The sequence below is a fragment of the Xiphophorus hellerii genome, chromosome 22 (genome assembly GCF_003331165.1).
Source record: "Xiphophorus hellerii strain 12219 chromosome 22, Xiphophorus_hellerii-4.1, whole genome shotgun sequence".
NCBI classification, from domain to species: domain Eukaryota; kingdom Metazoa; phylum Chordata; class Actinopteri; order Cyprinodontiformes; family Poeciliidae; genus Xiphophorus; species Xiphophorus hellerii.
The window spans coordinates 17,931,149-17,948,755 of record NC_045693.1 but is presented as its reverse complement, the minus strand read 5'-3'; the positions used below and the strand labels follow the sequence as shown (position 1 = coordinate 17,948,755).

General features: G+C 38.8%; 1 protein-coding gene across 1 annotated transcript; it reads right to left on the bottom strand.

Moving 5' to 3' along the window:
- Positions 1 to 3,071: 3,071 nt before the first annotated feature.
- Positions 3,072 to 16,306, bottom strand: LOC116713757 (bifunctional 3'-phosphoadenosine 5'-phosphosulfate synthase 2-like). The gene is made up of 12 exons (XM_032553992.1): positions 16,085 to 16,306; positions 14,132 to 14,246; positions 13,809 to 14,044; positions 13,038 to 13,176; positions 12,804 to 12,922; positions 7,963 to 8,076; positions 7,653 to 7,764; positions 6,903 to 7,108; positions 6,198 to 6,333; positions 4,831 to 5,099; positions 4,511 to 4,740; positions 3,072 to 3,991 (listed from the first exon to the last, which is right to left on the bottom strand). Exons 1-12 carry the CDS (start codon positions 16,109 to 16,111, stop codon positions 3,850 to 3,852), a joined length of 1,845 nt encoding a protein of 614 aa, XP_032409883.1. The 5' UTR covers positions 16,112 to 16,306; the 3' UTR covers positions 3,072 to 3,849.
- Between the last annotated feature and the right edge of the window lie 1,301 nt (positions 16,307 to 17,607).

The window sequence follows — 17,607 nt, the reverse complement described above, 5'->3', positions numbered from 1 at the left end:
AAATAACTTACAGTTAAGTTTACCACCCCTACTGGTGGTACTTGTGTTGATAGCACTAATCAGATCAGATTACCCCTCTGAAAAATATTTGTTTTTATAAAAATGGCACGTAAAAACTTAACTAATGCATAATTGTGCAGTTAATTTAAATATGTCTGAAAATAAGTAGCATGTTTTTTGAAACTGAATATAGTCTTATTCAGTTTGTGTATTTTTGTCATCTTACTCAATACTATCAATTGTTCAGTGTTGCTACGTGGTTGCTAAGGAAGCGGGATTGCTGGAAAGCCAATGACTCAATGCAATCAGATTGGCTTCTTTGGAAAGTTACCTTTTTTTACCACTTGGCAATTTCGATTATAGAGTTGATATCAGATATTTACATTCACTACAAAGAAAGACACACAGTATGACTGTCATTTTCCTGTGTTGCGTCAGTTACGATTGCCAAAGTTATTTCTATTTGCTATGTGCCAGGATAATATGAAATGATCTTTAAAGAGAATTTGCTATTGCTTTCTTCAAACTCAAAAAGTACACAAAGTACCTTGAGTAATTTGGTAAAAGGCCAGAAGACGATATTGTAGGTTTTAATTCACATTGTTTGAGTTAAATGGTGCCACACCTCTACACATAGCACCAAGTAACACATCAATCACACTACTTCCTTGTGTAACATCAGTCAACAAGTCTGGAAGATAATTTGGGATGGTTGCAAATGCACATTAAAGTATGCTAGTGCGCAAAAGGACAATGATCTTAATTCTTGAAGACACATCTTGTGGGCTCAATAAACTACGATTGATGTGTTTTGTCATCATGACCACTGTTATGTTTAAAGAGGAAAAAAAGGGGGAAACCTGCAAGATGAGAACACCACCAAGGGTGCAAGGGTGGAAGCATCACTTTTGTCTGGGTGTTTTGTTGCTGAAAGGAATGGTGCACTTCATAAAATAAATGGAATCATGAGGAACAAACATAATTAAGTATGGAAACAATATGTCAAGAAATCAGCCAAGGAAGTTAGAGCTTGCGTGTATAGTGACGTTAACATTCAGTTAAATTAGTCACAAAGTTTTAGTCTGTTGTTTGTCAATGCTTAAATACACATGCACATTTTCAAGTTTTTATTTTTTATTTTCTTTTAAATCAACCAGCTGAACATTCCTTTGGGCTGGAGTATGCTATTTTTTAATAACTGCACATCATGCAGAAATGTTGTCCTCATTGTACATTATTTTATTTCCTATTTTGTTTTAATGTAGTTTAAATTCTATATTTGTGTGAATCTACTTGCTTTGATTACCTGTCACTTTGTTGCTGTTGCACCGTAATTCCAACAGTGTGGGCCAATAAAAGGAATTTCTATTCTAAAGGTTTAACGACACAGTCTCAGAAAATTTGTTGGTTGAACTGAAAAACTGTGTGAAATACTATCAGGAGAAATGGACCAGGAGGCTATTGCTTGTGGAAAGCAACTCAAAATTTGACTCAGGCGCTTCTACCAAATAACGACTACAAGATCAGAAGTCACCTTATAAAGAAAAGATGAATTAATTTAGCAAGAAAACTGCTCTGATATGTTAAGATTCCATCTGAAGATTTTACAAAGTATTGAAGATGCAGCTTAGCAGGTTAATCGGTAAAGGGTGCTGATTGAAACATAAATAATGTGATATAATGTAAAGCTATGTAGGAGTAGGACTGTCTTTTAGAGTGGACACCAGTTTTCCTCACAGAGGAACACTCGAATGAGGGTACCTAACAGGTTAAATGACTGGTGAAAATGATTCAGTCAGTTTGCCTTGGAGCAAGTGTTAATTTATTTTTTGTGACTCTCCTTAATTTGTCCAGGCAGTGTTTTCACAACAACAACAACAAAAAAATGAATGCAGACTCTGCAAGACACCCATGCGTTTGTCTCTTAGGCTGAGTGTACTGGTCGAGTTTGCAACCTTCACCAGCAGATGGCAGCGTCGCATCTTTTCCTATGCACTGGTTTGAGAATCGTTTAAGCAGGAAATATTTGTGGCACCCGTTGCTCCAGTACGAATGGACCCAAAATCCACCAAAATGCTTGTGAGAAGCAACTCGAGGCTTTTGCCGCTGGTGATACTGTTTAAAGGGCAACTGTAACAAATACTGGATGTAAACTTAAGTATTTGAAGAGTTTAATTGTATCTGTTTGCCTTGCAAAGTTCGTTGTGATAAGATGTGTTGTGATTTGTGGTCAGTATGAAACATAATCTAAAATTGGGACTTAATGTGAAACGTATATATATATATATATATATATATATATATATATATATATATATATATATATATATATATATATATATATATATATATATATATATATATATCAATACAGACCAAAAGTTTGGACACACTTTCTCATTGAATTCAATGAGAAGGTGTGTCCAAACTTTTGGTCTGTACTGTATATATATACAGTATATAAGCACGTATATATAAAACGAGAGGTGTTCTGAAGTGCTGAATCCAGTTCACAAAGTATTGCAGATGAAATTTAACAGGTGAAAGGCGTTGACTGGAAAATACATTAAATCCAACGTAAAGCTATGTAGGAGTTTGCTAAAGTGGACAGCAGCTCTCTCTTTAGAGGAAACCCCGTCTCGTAGAAATGAGCTTACCTGGCAAGTTAATTGACTGGTAAAATAATCAGTCCTTCAAGCTTGCCTAGCAGCAAGTGTTTATTTTTAAGGCGTCTGTGGCTCTCCTTAATCTGCTATAAAGGATTGAGTTAAGTCGTTTACAGTCAATGCTGTGTTTTTCTCCACAATTATAAATTAGATGCAGCAAAAAATCTATGCAGTTGCATCTCGAAGCTAATGCGAGGAGAGTACTGGGTGAGTTTTGAATGTTACTGACTGTGCTCTTTCCATAGTTTTATTCATGCACAATTCTTCATCAGCAGATGGCAGCATTGCAACGCATGCAGGTCTTGAACGTGATTCACTTCGGTCTTGTACATACAGCATGCACTTTGTGCAGATAAACGTCATTGCGAAGCATGTTGCATAACCCGCAGCACACAGACAATTCAATACTGAGGTACGTACTTTACCTTTATTGTACAGTACAAAATGTTCCATTATCAGAGATCTGTCGGTGATTCACAGAAACATTTTCGTTTTATTATTCGATGTCAAACACCCGCAGAGTTCAGTCATGAATACATAAGTCCACTTCATAATGCCTCACAAACCTGAAATAAACTACAGTTAAACATCAGCAAGAATGAAAAGTTACAGTTTCTGAATGACATGACAGGAAAAAGGCACTTTTCACATTATAAAAACAGCCATACATGTTCGACAGTTAGGCGTTGTATGCAGTGACAAAACTACATTCAGATCATAACAAATAACTTGATAAGACTCTGGTATAATAGTTAATGTTGCAAATCTAAAATCTACTTTAAAGAAAAATCAAAAAAAAAAAAAAATCCTTTTTCCTTCAGATATGTAAATATGAAAACATAATTTCCTGTTCTTGGTACATACTTCTAAGCTTATAAAAAGAGGAATAAAAAATAATCTCATGTTACCTTTAATTTATTAAAATATATAGCTTAAGTTAATATGCATTTAAACACATAATGGATTCATAAATGTGACAAATAAACTGGTTTACAATAAACTGTTGCACTTTTATAGGGATGTAAATATCATTTAACTTTAAAACATCAAAATAAAACCAAGAATACCCAACTGTTTATAGAAATCCATCCCAGATATAATACCCCCAGAAGGAAGGAGTGTACAATTTTCTATGGCCCAGATACAAATAAACTTTGTAATTTGAGCGTGGACTGAGAAGTGATCAGTTGTTCTTCTGAACAGAAGAGTAGTACTCCACCAACACCTTCCAGGCTTTGGGGGCCATGAAACCGTCGGGCGGGTTCTCTCCGCTCCGAGCCAGGTTCCTCATCTTGGTTCCAGAGATGAACTCAAAATCTGCATGGCTGAGAAATTAAAGAACAACAGAGGGGGAAAAAAAACACGTCATTAGAAGTAAGAATTATTAGATTAGAAATAAAAACAGAAGGATGGTTTGGCTCGGCTGAAGACAAGGATTTGCGGTTTCCTGCAAAGCAATTCATATCTGCTCAAGAGTTCCATTTTCTGTCGTCTGACAACCATGAGCTTTTGTACGTTTGTTGAGATTTTATGTAAAGGATTTAAAATACCTGAAAATGAGCCACATGTTTGATTTAGGAGTATTAGGACAGACATGAATTAACAGTATGCAGGAAAATGACCCTTAAAAGATTGCATGTGATGTCACCTTTTCTATAAAGTATTGACTTAGGAAGCTGAATTCAACTGCAGGTTACATTTCTCAATATATTCTTAAAACAAAATCCCAATAAAATGCATTCAATTTCAGCTCTCTTCGTGACAAAATGTGGAAAAGTTCAAGGCGGTGTGAATTGTTTTGAGAGGCACTGTTCAATAAAGTTAAATAATCTGTCTTTGCTCACCATTCCGGGCTGTAGAAGTCCATGGCCTTCTTGGTCTTGTTGTAAGCAGCGACTCTGAAGGGGATGATCTCCACAGAGGTGAGGCCAGGGGCCATGGTGAGAACCTTTCCTCCGTGCGTGGGCTCATAAATATCCTGCTTCGTCACAGGGTGAGGCATGCCGGCTGGGTCGCGGCCAACGATGTAAAAGTTAGCGCCAGCAATCATCCTGGCTCTGCAGTGCCATTGCACCTGGAAGACATCCAGACTGACAAACTCAGCCCCGAAATGGCTTCACCAGCGACTGGTAATATAACCTCTGGCTGAACCTTTTCTCTTCACCTCTGTGGGTCCAGCGTACATCATGGGCGAGGGGAAGATGGCCACGATGGTGCTGGATGGGTCCAGGACGCCCTCCTCCAGGACGGCAGCGTGCTGCCTCATCCTCCAGCTCAGAGGCACGTCGTCGTCTTTGGTCCAGCCCCCGAGAGGGTGGAGCAGGAGGACCGGGTTTTTGTATCCCCGATCGAGGAGACGCCGCTTGGTGTCCTGCATGAGGAGAGCGTGACCGTTGTGCACAGGGTTGCGCAGCTGGAACGCAAAAATTGCATCTAAGGAAAAAACAAACAAACAAAAAATATATATATATATATATATTTTAAGCATCACTAAAGCATTGCTGCACAACCTGGGAGTCAATATATTTGAAGATTATTGAGCTTATTAATAAAAGTCACAGCAATCATGCTTATCATGCTTTTTAAATGAGTTATATAGACCGTGGTCATAATTCAGCTTCAGCTTCGAACTGCATGGCGGTTAGGGTTTTTATGACTATAAACAAATCCAGCTAAATAAAGTAAACTCCAGAAATGTTGCTGTCACTGTGGCTTATTGCTCACTCTTATAAAGCTGTAAAAGGATGCAGTTCAACACGGTGTAGAGGTTAGAAACCATCCAGAGTCTTTGATGGTTTAAATCTTTTGTTGGATGTTTATAAAAAGGGAGAAATATGAAGAAATACAGAAATATAAGCCAAGACCAATAAAAACATACTTTCAATTGTATCATTGGATAAATTATTACATTGAACAGTTTTCAGCCAGCAGTACAGTACATGCCACAGTGAATTCAAATTCAATCCAAAAATACTTTAGTGATCCCAATGGGAAATTAAATGTTGTTGAAACTCATATTAATTCAAATTCTTCAAAGAGTTATTGTAGAGAAATGAGACGTTCGTCTCATCGTTTCTCTATGATGATGCAGAACCTCACGCATCAGAGGTGCTCATGCAGGTTTACATTTACCATTTCCCTTTTTGATCCATCCCATTGTTTGTCTGAAAGGAGAGGGAAGAAACTTGGATTTCTAGTAATGAAAGAAGTTGGATGCAAAACCTCCTACTTTTATTGGCCTGTCTGGTACCGACGTGTCCAAAAACCTGAATATAAACTGTTCACTTAATGACCCCGAGATGCCAGTTTATGATACCTTTCTTTAACAAGGCGCTCTGGAGAGTTTTCTAGCCACCCTTATCATCTTGCATGCATTCTACTTATCAAGTATGGGAAAGTTTGATAACTTCCTTGTGTCCATTTCCTGTCATCTACACTCAGCTGTGAGCCTAGACTTTGCCGGTACTGTATTGATTACATGTCATCAGCTCGCTGACTTATCCTCCAGAACAATAATTCAGACTTTCCAACCTGCTTGCATGTCTTTGAACTTCTGCTTGAGCTCCTTGGGAGTCAGACGGTACTGATCCAGTCCATCGTTCCATTTGATCCGCTCCAACACCTCCAAGTCGCCACCCACTAGCCAGTCACCTCCTTCCATAACCATCTGCACAATGAAAACAGATTCAAAGTAAAGCACAGGTGAACATTGACTAACCACTAACCCCTCACTAGGAGAAGGTCTCCCAGTTTGACACTGGAACTTTGAATAGTTTGAATGTTTTCTCAGTGAAAACCTTCCCAATGTCCAAACATGTGTATGATCTCTGAATAGGTCATTTTAAATGACTGCTGGAGTATGTGTTCGTGAGTTTGTTGCTCTGTAATAATAGACAGGTTGCAAATCCGGGATATTTGCTTTTCATTACATGGCTGGGAAAAGGCCTTTGCCTCCTCTAAAATGTTTCAGATCGTCATATTTTAATAATACATCCTGCTCCCAAAAACAGATAAAAGCTTTGGAGTGATCCTATCAAACTCCAGAGTTAAATATAATTGGAATGTGTGGCATGAACTTAAACAGGTTCTTCATTTTTAAAAATGTTTTTTGTAAAAGGCCGAGACAAACACTTGATGGCAAGGCAAGATTTGCAGAACCAGTTTAGGTTTAGGAGGCAATTCTCTTTCCAATAGGGCCAGGTTGTTTTGGATAGTTTATTACTGCTTTCTGATCACCTTAATGTAAGGGTGCTGAGGACACGTGGTTCCCCACTGTCTGGCACAGCGTTCCTCCTTGCGATGTGCGTAGAACTCAGGATTCCTGAGGATAGCCACACGGGAGCCCTGGTAGTCCAGAGCTACGGCTAGACAGCCGTCCAGCTCCTGCTTGGTCTCAGTGCTCACCGGCAGCACGATGGGAACCGACATGTTGATGGCGCCGCCTGAAACAAAGAAGAAAAATAATCAAAAAAAAAGAAGAGGTCAGCTACATAATAACCTACTCTCTGCCTCTTTACTCTGAAACCCCTAAACTAAATAAAGTGTAATGGCCTTGGAGGTGTGTTAGAAACAATGGGGATAAATACAGAAACCTATCAAAATAAAATAAACCCACAGAAAACAAATACTCAAGACAAATAGTCACTTGTACCCAATTTTGGATAAATGTGGAACTATTCTGGGCATTACAGAGTTAAGTTGAGAACACCTTAATGGAAATGTGGATGTATTTTAAGGAAACCGTTGATAGTTATGAGGAAGAGGAAGAATTAGACTCTGTTTCTAAAATGCTACACATTATGAGGAGACATAAAAACCCTCACATTTCTATTTATGTAATGATTCATATTGTACTTATATTTTTGGCTACTTAGTGTTTCAGAACTGACTACCAATGTATTCGTATGCACATGTGAACATGCATGACTGAGGGCTGCGTTAGAGACAGTGAACATTAGGAAGATTGTCAACGTGGTTATCTCTTACCATCCAGCAGGTTGCCAAAGTGCAGGACCTGGAGGAACTCTCTTTCCCTCATGAAGCCCTTTAGAGGACTTGCCCAGCCTTCAGCTAAGACCTGCACCCACTGTAGATCCAGCTGAGGATGGAGAACATCAGCATTACTCAAAGACTCAAACCCCAAACAGTCTGCTGTGAAAATTTTTTTTCACTCATTCTCCAAAATATCTTGAGGGCATCAGGAGGAAAGCAGCTACTGATAAAATTCAGGTGACACAAGATACAGGTGAACTTTGTCAACAACAACAAAAAATGCCTGAGCATTGCAGGTAACCACCTTGGTGATGCTGATGGTGGGCAGAGTGCTTGCGTCGGCGATGGCAAGATGCAACCTGTTCTCCGGGACAAAGAGCTCATTCACCTCCTCTATGATCTCGCTTGGTACAATGTTCTGCAGACAGTGCAGGGAGAAAGAAGAATTGTGAATCAGCAAAAGTTTGTTTCATCACTTGAAACAGTTGTAAGAACATCTGGGGATTTTTTGCTTTCAAGAGGATCTCATGAAATGCACATTCAGCGTACGTTGCGGCATACTTATCTCTTGATCATAAAGACGAATTCTCAAATAAGAAGAGCTGATGTGACTTTGATCCTTCTCTCTATCTCCCTTCTCTCCATTAAATATTTGCTTTAAAATTATTTCAGTTCATCAGACCAACAGGCACGAACACCAAGCTAAAGAAAATGTGTAATGAAATGCCCAGTGCCTTTTTTTTAATCTTATCTCTTTCCTACTAATAAACCATCTTGTACATGTTATCTGAATTCTTATCACACTTCCAAAGCCTGCTACATTAATAATGTAATATTAATTACAATTGTAGACTTGTGGTTTCATAGTTACTTAACATCGTGTCCAGTTTTAAAACATTAGCAAACATCACTCCTTCCTCAAGCATTCCGCTGGTATTGAGTTAATGACTGGTTCCAACATCTGATTACCTCTGACAGAGAGGTAGCAGTGAGCTACCGCTTGCTCACTGCTGGAAACACCCAGCTAATAGCTTCCATAAACACAACCTGACTTTTCGCTGACATGATTTTCAGCTTTCATAAAGGGCTACAGTTCAGTTCAAAGGGCTTGCTCCAGAAATGTTTAGCAGGCTTTGCAATTTATAGAGAATATGTTTATTTTATCTGGTTAGTTCAATATGGCAGATAAGTCTTCCACTTTAAAATGTTAGAAAACATGCGTAAATGAGCTACTAATTGTATTTTATTTTCTTCGTATAGCTGGTTTCCATCGATTTTTTGTGTTCACTTGCAGTGATACAGATCCTCCAACACTTATTGGGACTCCAGCTAATTTGTAAAAAGGTCATAGGATCTATTTGCCATCACTCTCCTTATTTCTGGTTGGGTCTCTCTAACCTATTATTCCCCTTCACAAAACACAGGCAGGAATACTGACATCTTCATGTCTTTTGTGAAAGGGGGTCAGGGAAGAAATAGAGAGAACATTTCAGGCGAAAGCAACAGTAGCGTCCAAGGTCATTGTAGCACTGAGAAGATACCAGGAAAAACACTGGAGATCTCAGTCCATAAGAGCTGAGATCCATTTCTCCTGGATCCTAGCAACAGCAAAGACCAAGCGAAGGACCGTCAGTCTTCGTTTGGGTGAACAGGGGTAGGTAGGTAGCTACAGTGCAGTTGTTACCTAATTAAATATCTCTCAGTATAACTAGGGAAACGGAATAGTAACATGACTGTTTAGTAGTGATATTATTGAGATAATTGCTCACTACCAGGAGAGCCCAAATGTAATGTTTTCTTCTGGGGACTGGCACATACTACGTCTGACTCTTCTTGCTTGAGGTATTGCCAAATATTTGGTGTAAAGTACATATTTCCTTGATGAATCGAGCAAATATGAATAGAGATTCACAGTTAGGAAATGAATCTCTAAGGATCTGTTATGGCTGAAGTTACAGCCACACCAATGTGGTAACGTTCAATCACACTACTACAATACTTCATAGTAAAATTATTTGTTTCTTTAAACAGGAAGAAACAAATAAGGGTTTACAGAGTATCAATTGGTTTTTGTTTAGAATTCTACACATCATATAACACTGTATTCTAGAACAAGTGTGCACGTTTTAGCTTGCACTGCTATATATTTTACTTGATTTAATCTTTGTTTGTTTGAGTTACCTCAGTTCCGGATGCTCCAGTCCTTCAGAGGAACAAAGAGGTGGAGAACGGGTGGAGCAAGCCTATGGAGACTACAGCTTGGTTCATAGCACAACTCAGCATCAAGGAGGGGAGAATGGGATTTTTCTTATGTTAGTTTCAGTTAGGTTTTTGTGTCTTTTGTGTGGGTTAATTAGCCAGTATTTAACTTTGTTTTTAAATAGGTAGGCTTGTTTTAGGTTTTTTTTGTCAGTTTCAGTAGAGTTTGGTGACTTTGACCTCTTTTATGAACCCATTCTCTATTATTTACCCAAGTTTGTAATTTGGGTTAAGTTAAAAAAATACATTTTTTTCTTTAACTTCAACCTGTGTCTGACTGTCCTTTTTACTGCTCGGTCCATCACAGGGTTCGTTCAGACCTGGCACTATCATCAGTTTGGATTGTGTGGATCAGTGCATTACCAGAAAGCTCCCTGCAGTGTAATCATCACTTTGCAACCTTGGCTGTAAAGTTTAAGATTGACAAATAATTATGCATATTTGCCAACCAAATTTATTATTATGTAACATCAATTGCCCATTTGGGACATGAATAAATTTGAAGGCTGGATTTTAATAGTTTGTGTGAATGCTCGTACTCAAAGCTGTTAACTTGTCCTGGGATCAGCCACGTTAATGCCAGATCTGAGCAAGATTTTAGTTTCACTCGTTTAACCATTTGCTATGGTAATTTGACCCTGTTCAGAGGCCATGCATGGTCCTCATATTTTATACGTATAAATATGAGGTTTCTGTCAGGTTTTAGAGTTAAGGCAGACATTTTCCCCATAAATCTACATAGCAAATTTATATGCTATGTATAATTTTTTGTGTATACTTCACACAGCAAATCGGAAAAATCACAGTGACTCAGCAGAAAATTAAATTCCTATCTCGGAGATTTGGCTCTAAGAGTCTCTCGTGTTTACATATTTCCTTTATCAGTAACCTGTCAACCAGCAAAGCTGGGGGCTGGGAAGGAGACTGAGGGTTGAAAGTAATAATTCAAGCACATCTACTTGTAGTGTGTTCATGTATGCAGGTTTGCCTACTTCTAAGAAATAAAAATCAGCACTTGACAAATTAAAGGAACATCCACATTGTCTTTTACATATTTGGCTTCTCAGAGTTTCATTGTAACAAACATAAACCAATGTGCTGCAACACCAACACTCTTGCAGGATCTTATTGTTATGTCCAGATCTATTTTCTTGACTTACAGAAGTATTTAAATTAGAAACAATTCCTGCAAGACCATCTGTGCAAAAATGTTCTACACAGACATTCAAAGTTGTGCAAAAGATTAAAATCAAACATTTGTTCATGTTTTGTTTTAGAGGAGCAAGGGTTTCCTGTAATCTTTCAGACTGGTCTTGAATAGCAATTATTGTCCTAAAGTCTTGCAGCATTGTTTTCTTTTAACTTTGGTTGTTCTTCTACTCCTTTTTGTTCTGCCATTGAACTTGATGACATGCAGTGAGCTTAAAAATGAAGGAAGTGAAAAAAAGCAAACCATCTAAGGCCAAAATATCTACAGCAAATAGGGGGGGAAATTGTCCAAACCTGAGACATGCATAATGCTTCAATGGACCTCACATAAAAATATTTTAAGCTAATGAATCAATAAAACAGACAAGAGCTCAAAACAACTTGCATTAAAGCTCTATCCAGTTGGTGTATGACTTATATAAAGGTAACACTTTTATATCTGGCTTGGAACAATATATCCATGTTTGAGACTCTTATTTTGAAATGCCAAAAGAAGTAGTTCTTGAGTTGACCTGTTGTGTTGAGAGCTGACTAATGAAGACTTGACTTTGACCTGTCTAACAATGCTCTGTTACATAACCATAGAAAAAAAACTCAGCACTTCTAAGTTTTTTTGTTAGACAGCATAAATATGCTGTGACTGGCTAACCATTAGCCGCTAACAGAGCTAAAGTAGACATCTGGTTCAGAGTTTTGTACTGATGCTAAACTAAAAATACCATTTTATATATGTCAAATTATTTTATGTTTGTAATTTTTTAGCGTGAACCAAGAAATTTTGTTTTGAAATGGCGACAAGCTGCTGTTGACCTAATATCAGATCTAAAATCCATTTGATGCGTCATCACAGCAGGGCTTCAGTGTTTGAGCATTTTGCCTGTTTTATATCTGAATGATTCTTAATTTATGTGGCTTAAAAAGAAAATAAACGACTTGACTACAAATGACTAAGCAGTGAACTGAAAATGAGTACAAAACCAACTTCAGAAAACCTAATGAAATACTGCCTAATTAGCTCATTCTCAAATATAGGCCAGGCAAGTTGCTTGAAAGCAAACACTACATAGGCAAGACTTTCACAAGATAAACATACAATGTACTTTGTATTTGAGGAATGTCTAAGTCAACACAGCAAAACTAATAAGTAATAAAATCTGGTTTGTTTGCTGAGCTAAATAATGAGTCTTTGGCTCTCTGTATACTTGCCACACCTTGTATTCATTCCACATATCCACTGTTTGTAACTCAAATACCCAACCACTCGTTTTCCTGTTTCAATGTTTTGTCAAACAGGCATTATAAAAAGGCTATTGACCTAATATCAGATCTAAAGTTCTCGTCGTTGGTTTAAAACATACAAACGTCGATCTTCCGGGATCGTCATGAGTGTCTTCATGCCTTAATTTTTTTAATTCTTTATTTTTCAAACGTGCCTGACATACAGTAGCCCCTCCTTGGTTATATTTAATTTGCTTTGTGTCATCCTCAAGCATATGTTTAAACTGGGATATACATTGTTCTTCAATGTACTTATGGTGGTTCCTTGGCCACGTCCGATCTGGGAACAATGTGTGCTTACAGTAGCTTTTTTGGAGGATGAAAATGTAAGCTGTTCCTGAAGGAGTACCGTACGCTATCCAAAGGTGAGTGCTCAAGATTCTCGCTCCTCCCGCCTACCTGATCCTGGAGCAGCTCCAGCAGCTGATGAATGCATTCGTTCACAGTCAGCTCTCCAGTTTTCAGAACAAGCTCTGGTGACTCTGGTCGTTCGTACTCTGAATCAATCCCAGTAAAACCTTGGAAAATATGTCAAACCACAGAAATGGTAGTTTAAGTAAACAGAGTTGTGGGTATTAGCTGTAACCAACAGATTGTAAGGCTAACATCAACAGAAAGTATTGCTAAACAGACCTTTAATCTCTCCAGCACGGGCCTTCTTGTAAAGCCCTTTCACATCCCGACTCTCACACACTTCAAGAGAAGCATGGACAAAGACTTCCAAAAACTTTAGCCCAGCACTCTCATGCACCTTCCTCGCCTCGTTACGGTCCTGTTGATGCGAAGAGCATGTAGCCTCTAATTACACTCAGTTATAAAAGTTTATTCAGTACCTATTAGTCAGAACATGCATGTGCAGAGCAATTGTTGAAATGGTTTTTGACGTTGTCGATCTGTATTCTCCCAGAAAGACGATCCTTTCCAGAATGTACATTTTACTCTATTGTCATTTTCACAAAACTTAAAGAAATAATTTCTGGAATTTTCCAATAAATGTTGTCGAAATTTTATGAAACTTTCTACGTGGAATACCTCCCCAAAGCCTACAGTTTTCCACTTCTGGACCTTCCTGAGTATTTTCAGGAAGTGGGATTTATACGTTGGGACATAAAGCGAGGTACTTTGCCAGAACCTAGTGTTTCACTTTAGTACTGGAAGGGTGAGTTCTGGAATTTACCAGCACTTTGGTAAGCTCTTGTTGTTTTTAAATGTGCTTTATTAATAAATTGACTTGACTTCACTTAAAAATGTGACCTCTCAGGAAAGTATGGACTGTATTATGTATTGAGCTCAGAATGTGTTCTGGGTTCACTCTTTCTCTTTCATCAAACTTTAAGTTTAGAATAAATCTACAGGTGAGATAATGTTTCCAGCAAGTGACATTGTTGCAAAATGTTCTCTGACCTTGGTGAAAGGTGAGATGAAACTGGTAATGCAAACAAGTCCAGCGTCAGCAAAAAGTTTTGCCACTTCAGCCACACGTCGTATGTTTTCCTCCCGGTCCTCATCAGAAAAACCTAGGTTCTTGTTCAGGCCGTGCCGAATGTTGTCACCGTCCAGTGAGTAGCATGGAATGGCGTGGGATACAAGGTACTCTTCCAAGGCAAAACTAAGAGTCGTCTTGCCAGCGCCAGACAAACCTGACAGGGATTGTTAACAGAATACATGTTAATTTAAGGAAAAAGAGAAAAATATAGAGCAAAAGGGAAGTCTACACATCAATGAACCTGTGAGCCAGATAGTACAGCCTCTGAAGCCCCCCCGAGTGCCCACAACCTGCCCTCTCTTGTTCCGACTGACGTGGTGAGCCTGGTAGACCACATTGGTTGACCTTGTGAGGTCCTAAAATTGAAAACCAGACACAAAGAGGAAGTTCAATTTGGTTTGGTGGATAGGAACTTTTCAACATTACATTAGGACATAAAAGTGCTGCAAGAAAAATGAAAAGGACTCAGTCGGACAGCATTTTTTCCCAAATCTAAGGTCAATCAATCCCCGTGCAGTATTTATCCACAAGGAAGTACCAGTTTAATAGCGTTTACTAGTGATCATCCATGCCCAATGACAAAGCTGAATGATTGTAATAAGATTGGTTTTATACGCTCAACTGGCAGATAATAATTGGCCGTCTTAAAATTTGAATACATAAAGTCGTTCCTTCTTCTCAGTGGGTGGCATAAGGAGGAACAGCTAAAAGCAGACAGGATGGAGGAAGAAAACTGAGACTGATGACACAATGTGACCAGTGTGCTGCTTTCTGCCCAGAGATGATGTGGCATGGCTTGTGCCCACACAGTCAAGCCTGAGCACCAAGTCTCCCTTCTTTCCTACATACATGGGCCAACAGCCCTTACACCCAGGGCTCAAATAACCTACCATACTCCACCCTGCTCTTCCCTAACAGGACCTCACTGCTCTGCTGAGATTTCCTAACAGAGTCTCCTTTCACATACAAACACAGAACTGACTCTGAAAGTCCATTCCACTGACACGTCACACAACCCAGAGTGTTCTCTCTATTAAAGGAAAAGGGAAGATTTTTCATAATGCTGATGTCAGCATTATAGAAATTACTTTTAATTACTCTTAATCCCTGCAGTGACTAGTCATTATCTGTCTCACTTACACCGTACATAATGAAAAAAATATATTTTATTGGGTGAAACTAAGAAGATGGGTATTTAAACTCCCCCCCAATTGTCTTTCTAGGCTTCCGTAGCAATTTTTTTTTTTTTTTTTTTAAAAGAGCCATAGTCAGAGTTCAAGGCATGAGGCCCAGACGAGGATATGAAGATAAATACAAACATGTCTGCACAATTATCCTATCAGTTTGGTCTTTCTTATTCATTTTACAAATTTAGATTTTGTTGAGCAAACTGTGAAAATGACCCCATTCAAGTTACTGTCCGTTAATGATTCAGAAACCAAATGTGTCACAATTTCCCACGAACAGTGACTCAGTCAGTTACAGAAGCCACAGCACAAATACAAGCTCTAATAGATTAAATATCTGTGTCAGACAAGTTTTAGAAGAAAAGTTATCCCATCCCATCTGTGGATGCATATGGTGCATCAGCATGCTTTAATTGCATCTGCATGCCTTTCCGACTAAAATCTCAACATAAAGGCATGTTCTCGAAGCCGGCAGCATTCCTGTGCACAGTTCCACAGTGGCTTCTTTCTCTCTCTTCACAAAACACCCAATGTTAGCGGTGGGCCAGACTGACATGGATAAGTTCCTACTACAACTGGCCTATTCAGAGTCAAAGAAAATGCTGTGGCCATCACACCTGGGTATACAGTGAAGGCGTATAGAGAGCGAAAGCTGCTTTACAGGAGAAAAAAAACTTTAAATGAACAACAAAGTGTTACTGTGAAGCAAAAAAAAAAAAAAAAACCCACAAAGAACATTTGCAAACAGGCTATCTTTGCGATGACCAGACAGACTGCAGACAGAGCACCAGGGAAAAGGAGGGCATTTCCGATGGTCAGTCTGCGAAGACTGACCATCAAGTAACTTCTTCTTCGCAGAAGTTACTTGACGCATATTTTTTTTATGAGTGCCGGGCGTCTTCACAAGACATATCCAACCCTGGGACGCAACATTTATCTTGGTTTCCATGGAAATAAATCGCATTTACACAGATTTTTTTCTCGCCGTTGTCTGCATGTCTACTCACAGTACGGAGCTTTTTCACACTGGACATTTCGCACCACCGACGTACAGCTGGACACCGGCCTCGAACCGCTTCACGCGCAGAAAGACAGCCGCAGGGCCTGGATGGTCGGGGGACTTTGCAAAGTTCTTACCACGAAACTTTTTACGGCCGCCTTTAAACCGGAGGAGGTTTTTTAAAAACCCCTTTCAAGACACGTAGCAGTCGACTGGCCCGGCCCTTGGTACCTCCCTCATGCTCCGACGTCTAATATATTTGCATAATTGGCAGCTTTGCAAGAAAGAGCTCATGTAAAGGCGGAGAAAAGTGCCGTGATTTGACACGGTGCTGCTTGTCCAGCTGGATTGTGAAATTTATGAGCTGTTTGCTGGTCAAACAGTAGGCTCACGAGCGCCTTATTAAGTTGTAGTTAACAGGTCGTTCACACGAAGTGAAGTTAATAACTGATGAGGAGGTATTTATGAATTAAAGAATAAACTAACCCCTGTAAAAGGAAGGGAATGTTCTGGTCCATCACACTTTAACCAACATGTTCTAAAAACTTTCACTTTTTAAAAAAAATAATTAATTAAATTTTTTTTTTTTTTTTTTTACGTCTGACAGAATAACTAATCTGAAATAGACAACCATTTTCATCTTTAAAAGATATGAAATTACAGCAGTAAAATAAAGCCCTCTAGGGTTTGCTTAAAAATGGATCTATGTCAAAACGTTCAAATGCAAATTCAAATCAATATTTAGTTTTTGATTAGATTTCAAATCCCTCTTCAATCTCACACTTTACTCACTCATCAGTGTTCAGCAAACAGGTCAGTAGTCTTTTTTTTTTTTTTAACAGAAAGCTGCTCAGTTTGTTTCCAGTCCTAATTTGAAGCAACAGATTCTGCACATCCCAGGTTTTTGGGGAGTTTGTTAAAGAGCTGAGGGGGATAGAAATTTAATTCTGCCTCACCTGGTTCAGTTCTGGAGTAGAGAACACTAGTTCTCTGATGACCTGAGGGTTCTAAATAGTTTATATTTACAAAGCAAATTAAAAATATATTTCAGCCTAAGACCAGTATAGAGCTATAGCAGAGAATCAGAATTTCCGAAGCTGTGATATAACAACTCGGGCAATAAGATACATTTTCTTGGTGTTGTTCAGGACTCTTGCAGCAACTTGCACTCTCTTACCCACTTTATTAGGCACACTTGTTTAATTGTTTGTTACCACAAATAGTCAATAACCTCTGCATTTAGGCATGTGGTAAAGGTGACTTGTTGGAGTTCAGCTTAAGAATGGATTCTTGTGTTTTGGGTTTTGCTTTGAGGGGATTTTTTTGTATCTCACGTTCTTGTTGTTTCTCTGTTCTCTGTATTTCCCTTTTTGTGTTTATTTACTCATCCTCTCACTGTCACCTTCTGACAGCAGCATGCCTGTGAGCTGCTCCTCCTCAATATACAGCATATGCCTCCAAGATTACACAATCCTCTTGTGATGTTTCTGCCATGCACACTGGTTGCTTCCTATTCTTCCCCCTTAAGGC

Coding starts and splice junctions, on each gene's coding strand:
- LOC116713757 (XM_032553992.1), bottom strand. CDS start 16,111: ATGTCCAGTGTGAAAAAGCTCCGTACT. Junction 14,045..14,131: donor CTGTACTATCTGGCTCACAG/GTTCATTGATGT, acceptor AATCCCTGTCAG/GTTTGTCTGGCGCTGGCAAG. Junction 8,077..12,803: donor TGGAGCTGCTCCAGGATCAG/GTAGGCGGGAGG, acceptor CACTGTCTGCAG/AACATTGTACCAAGCGAGAT.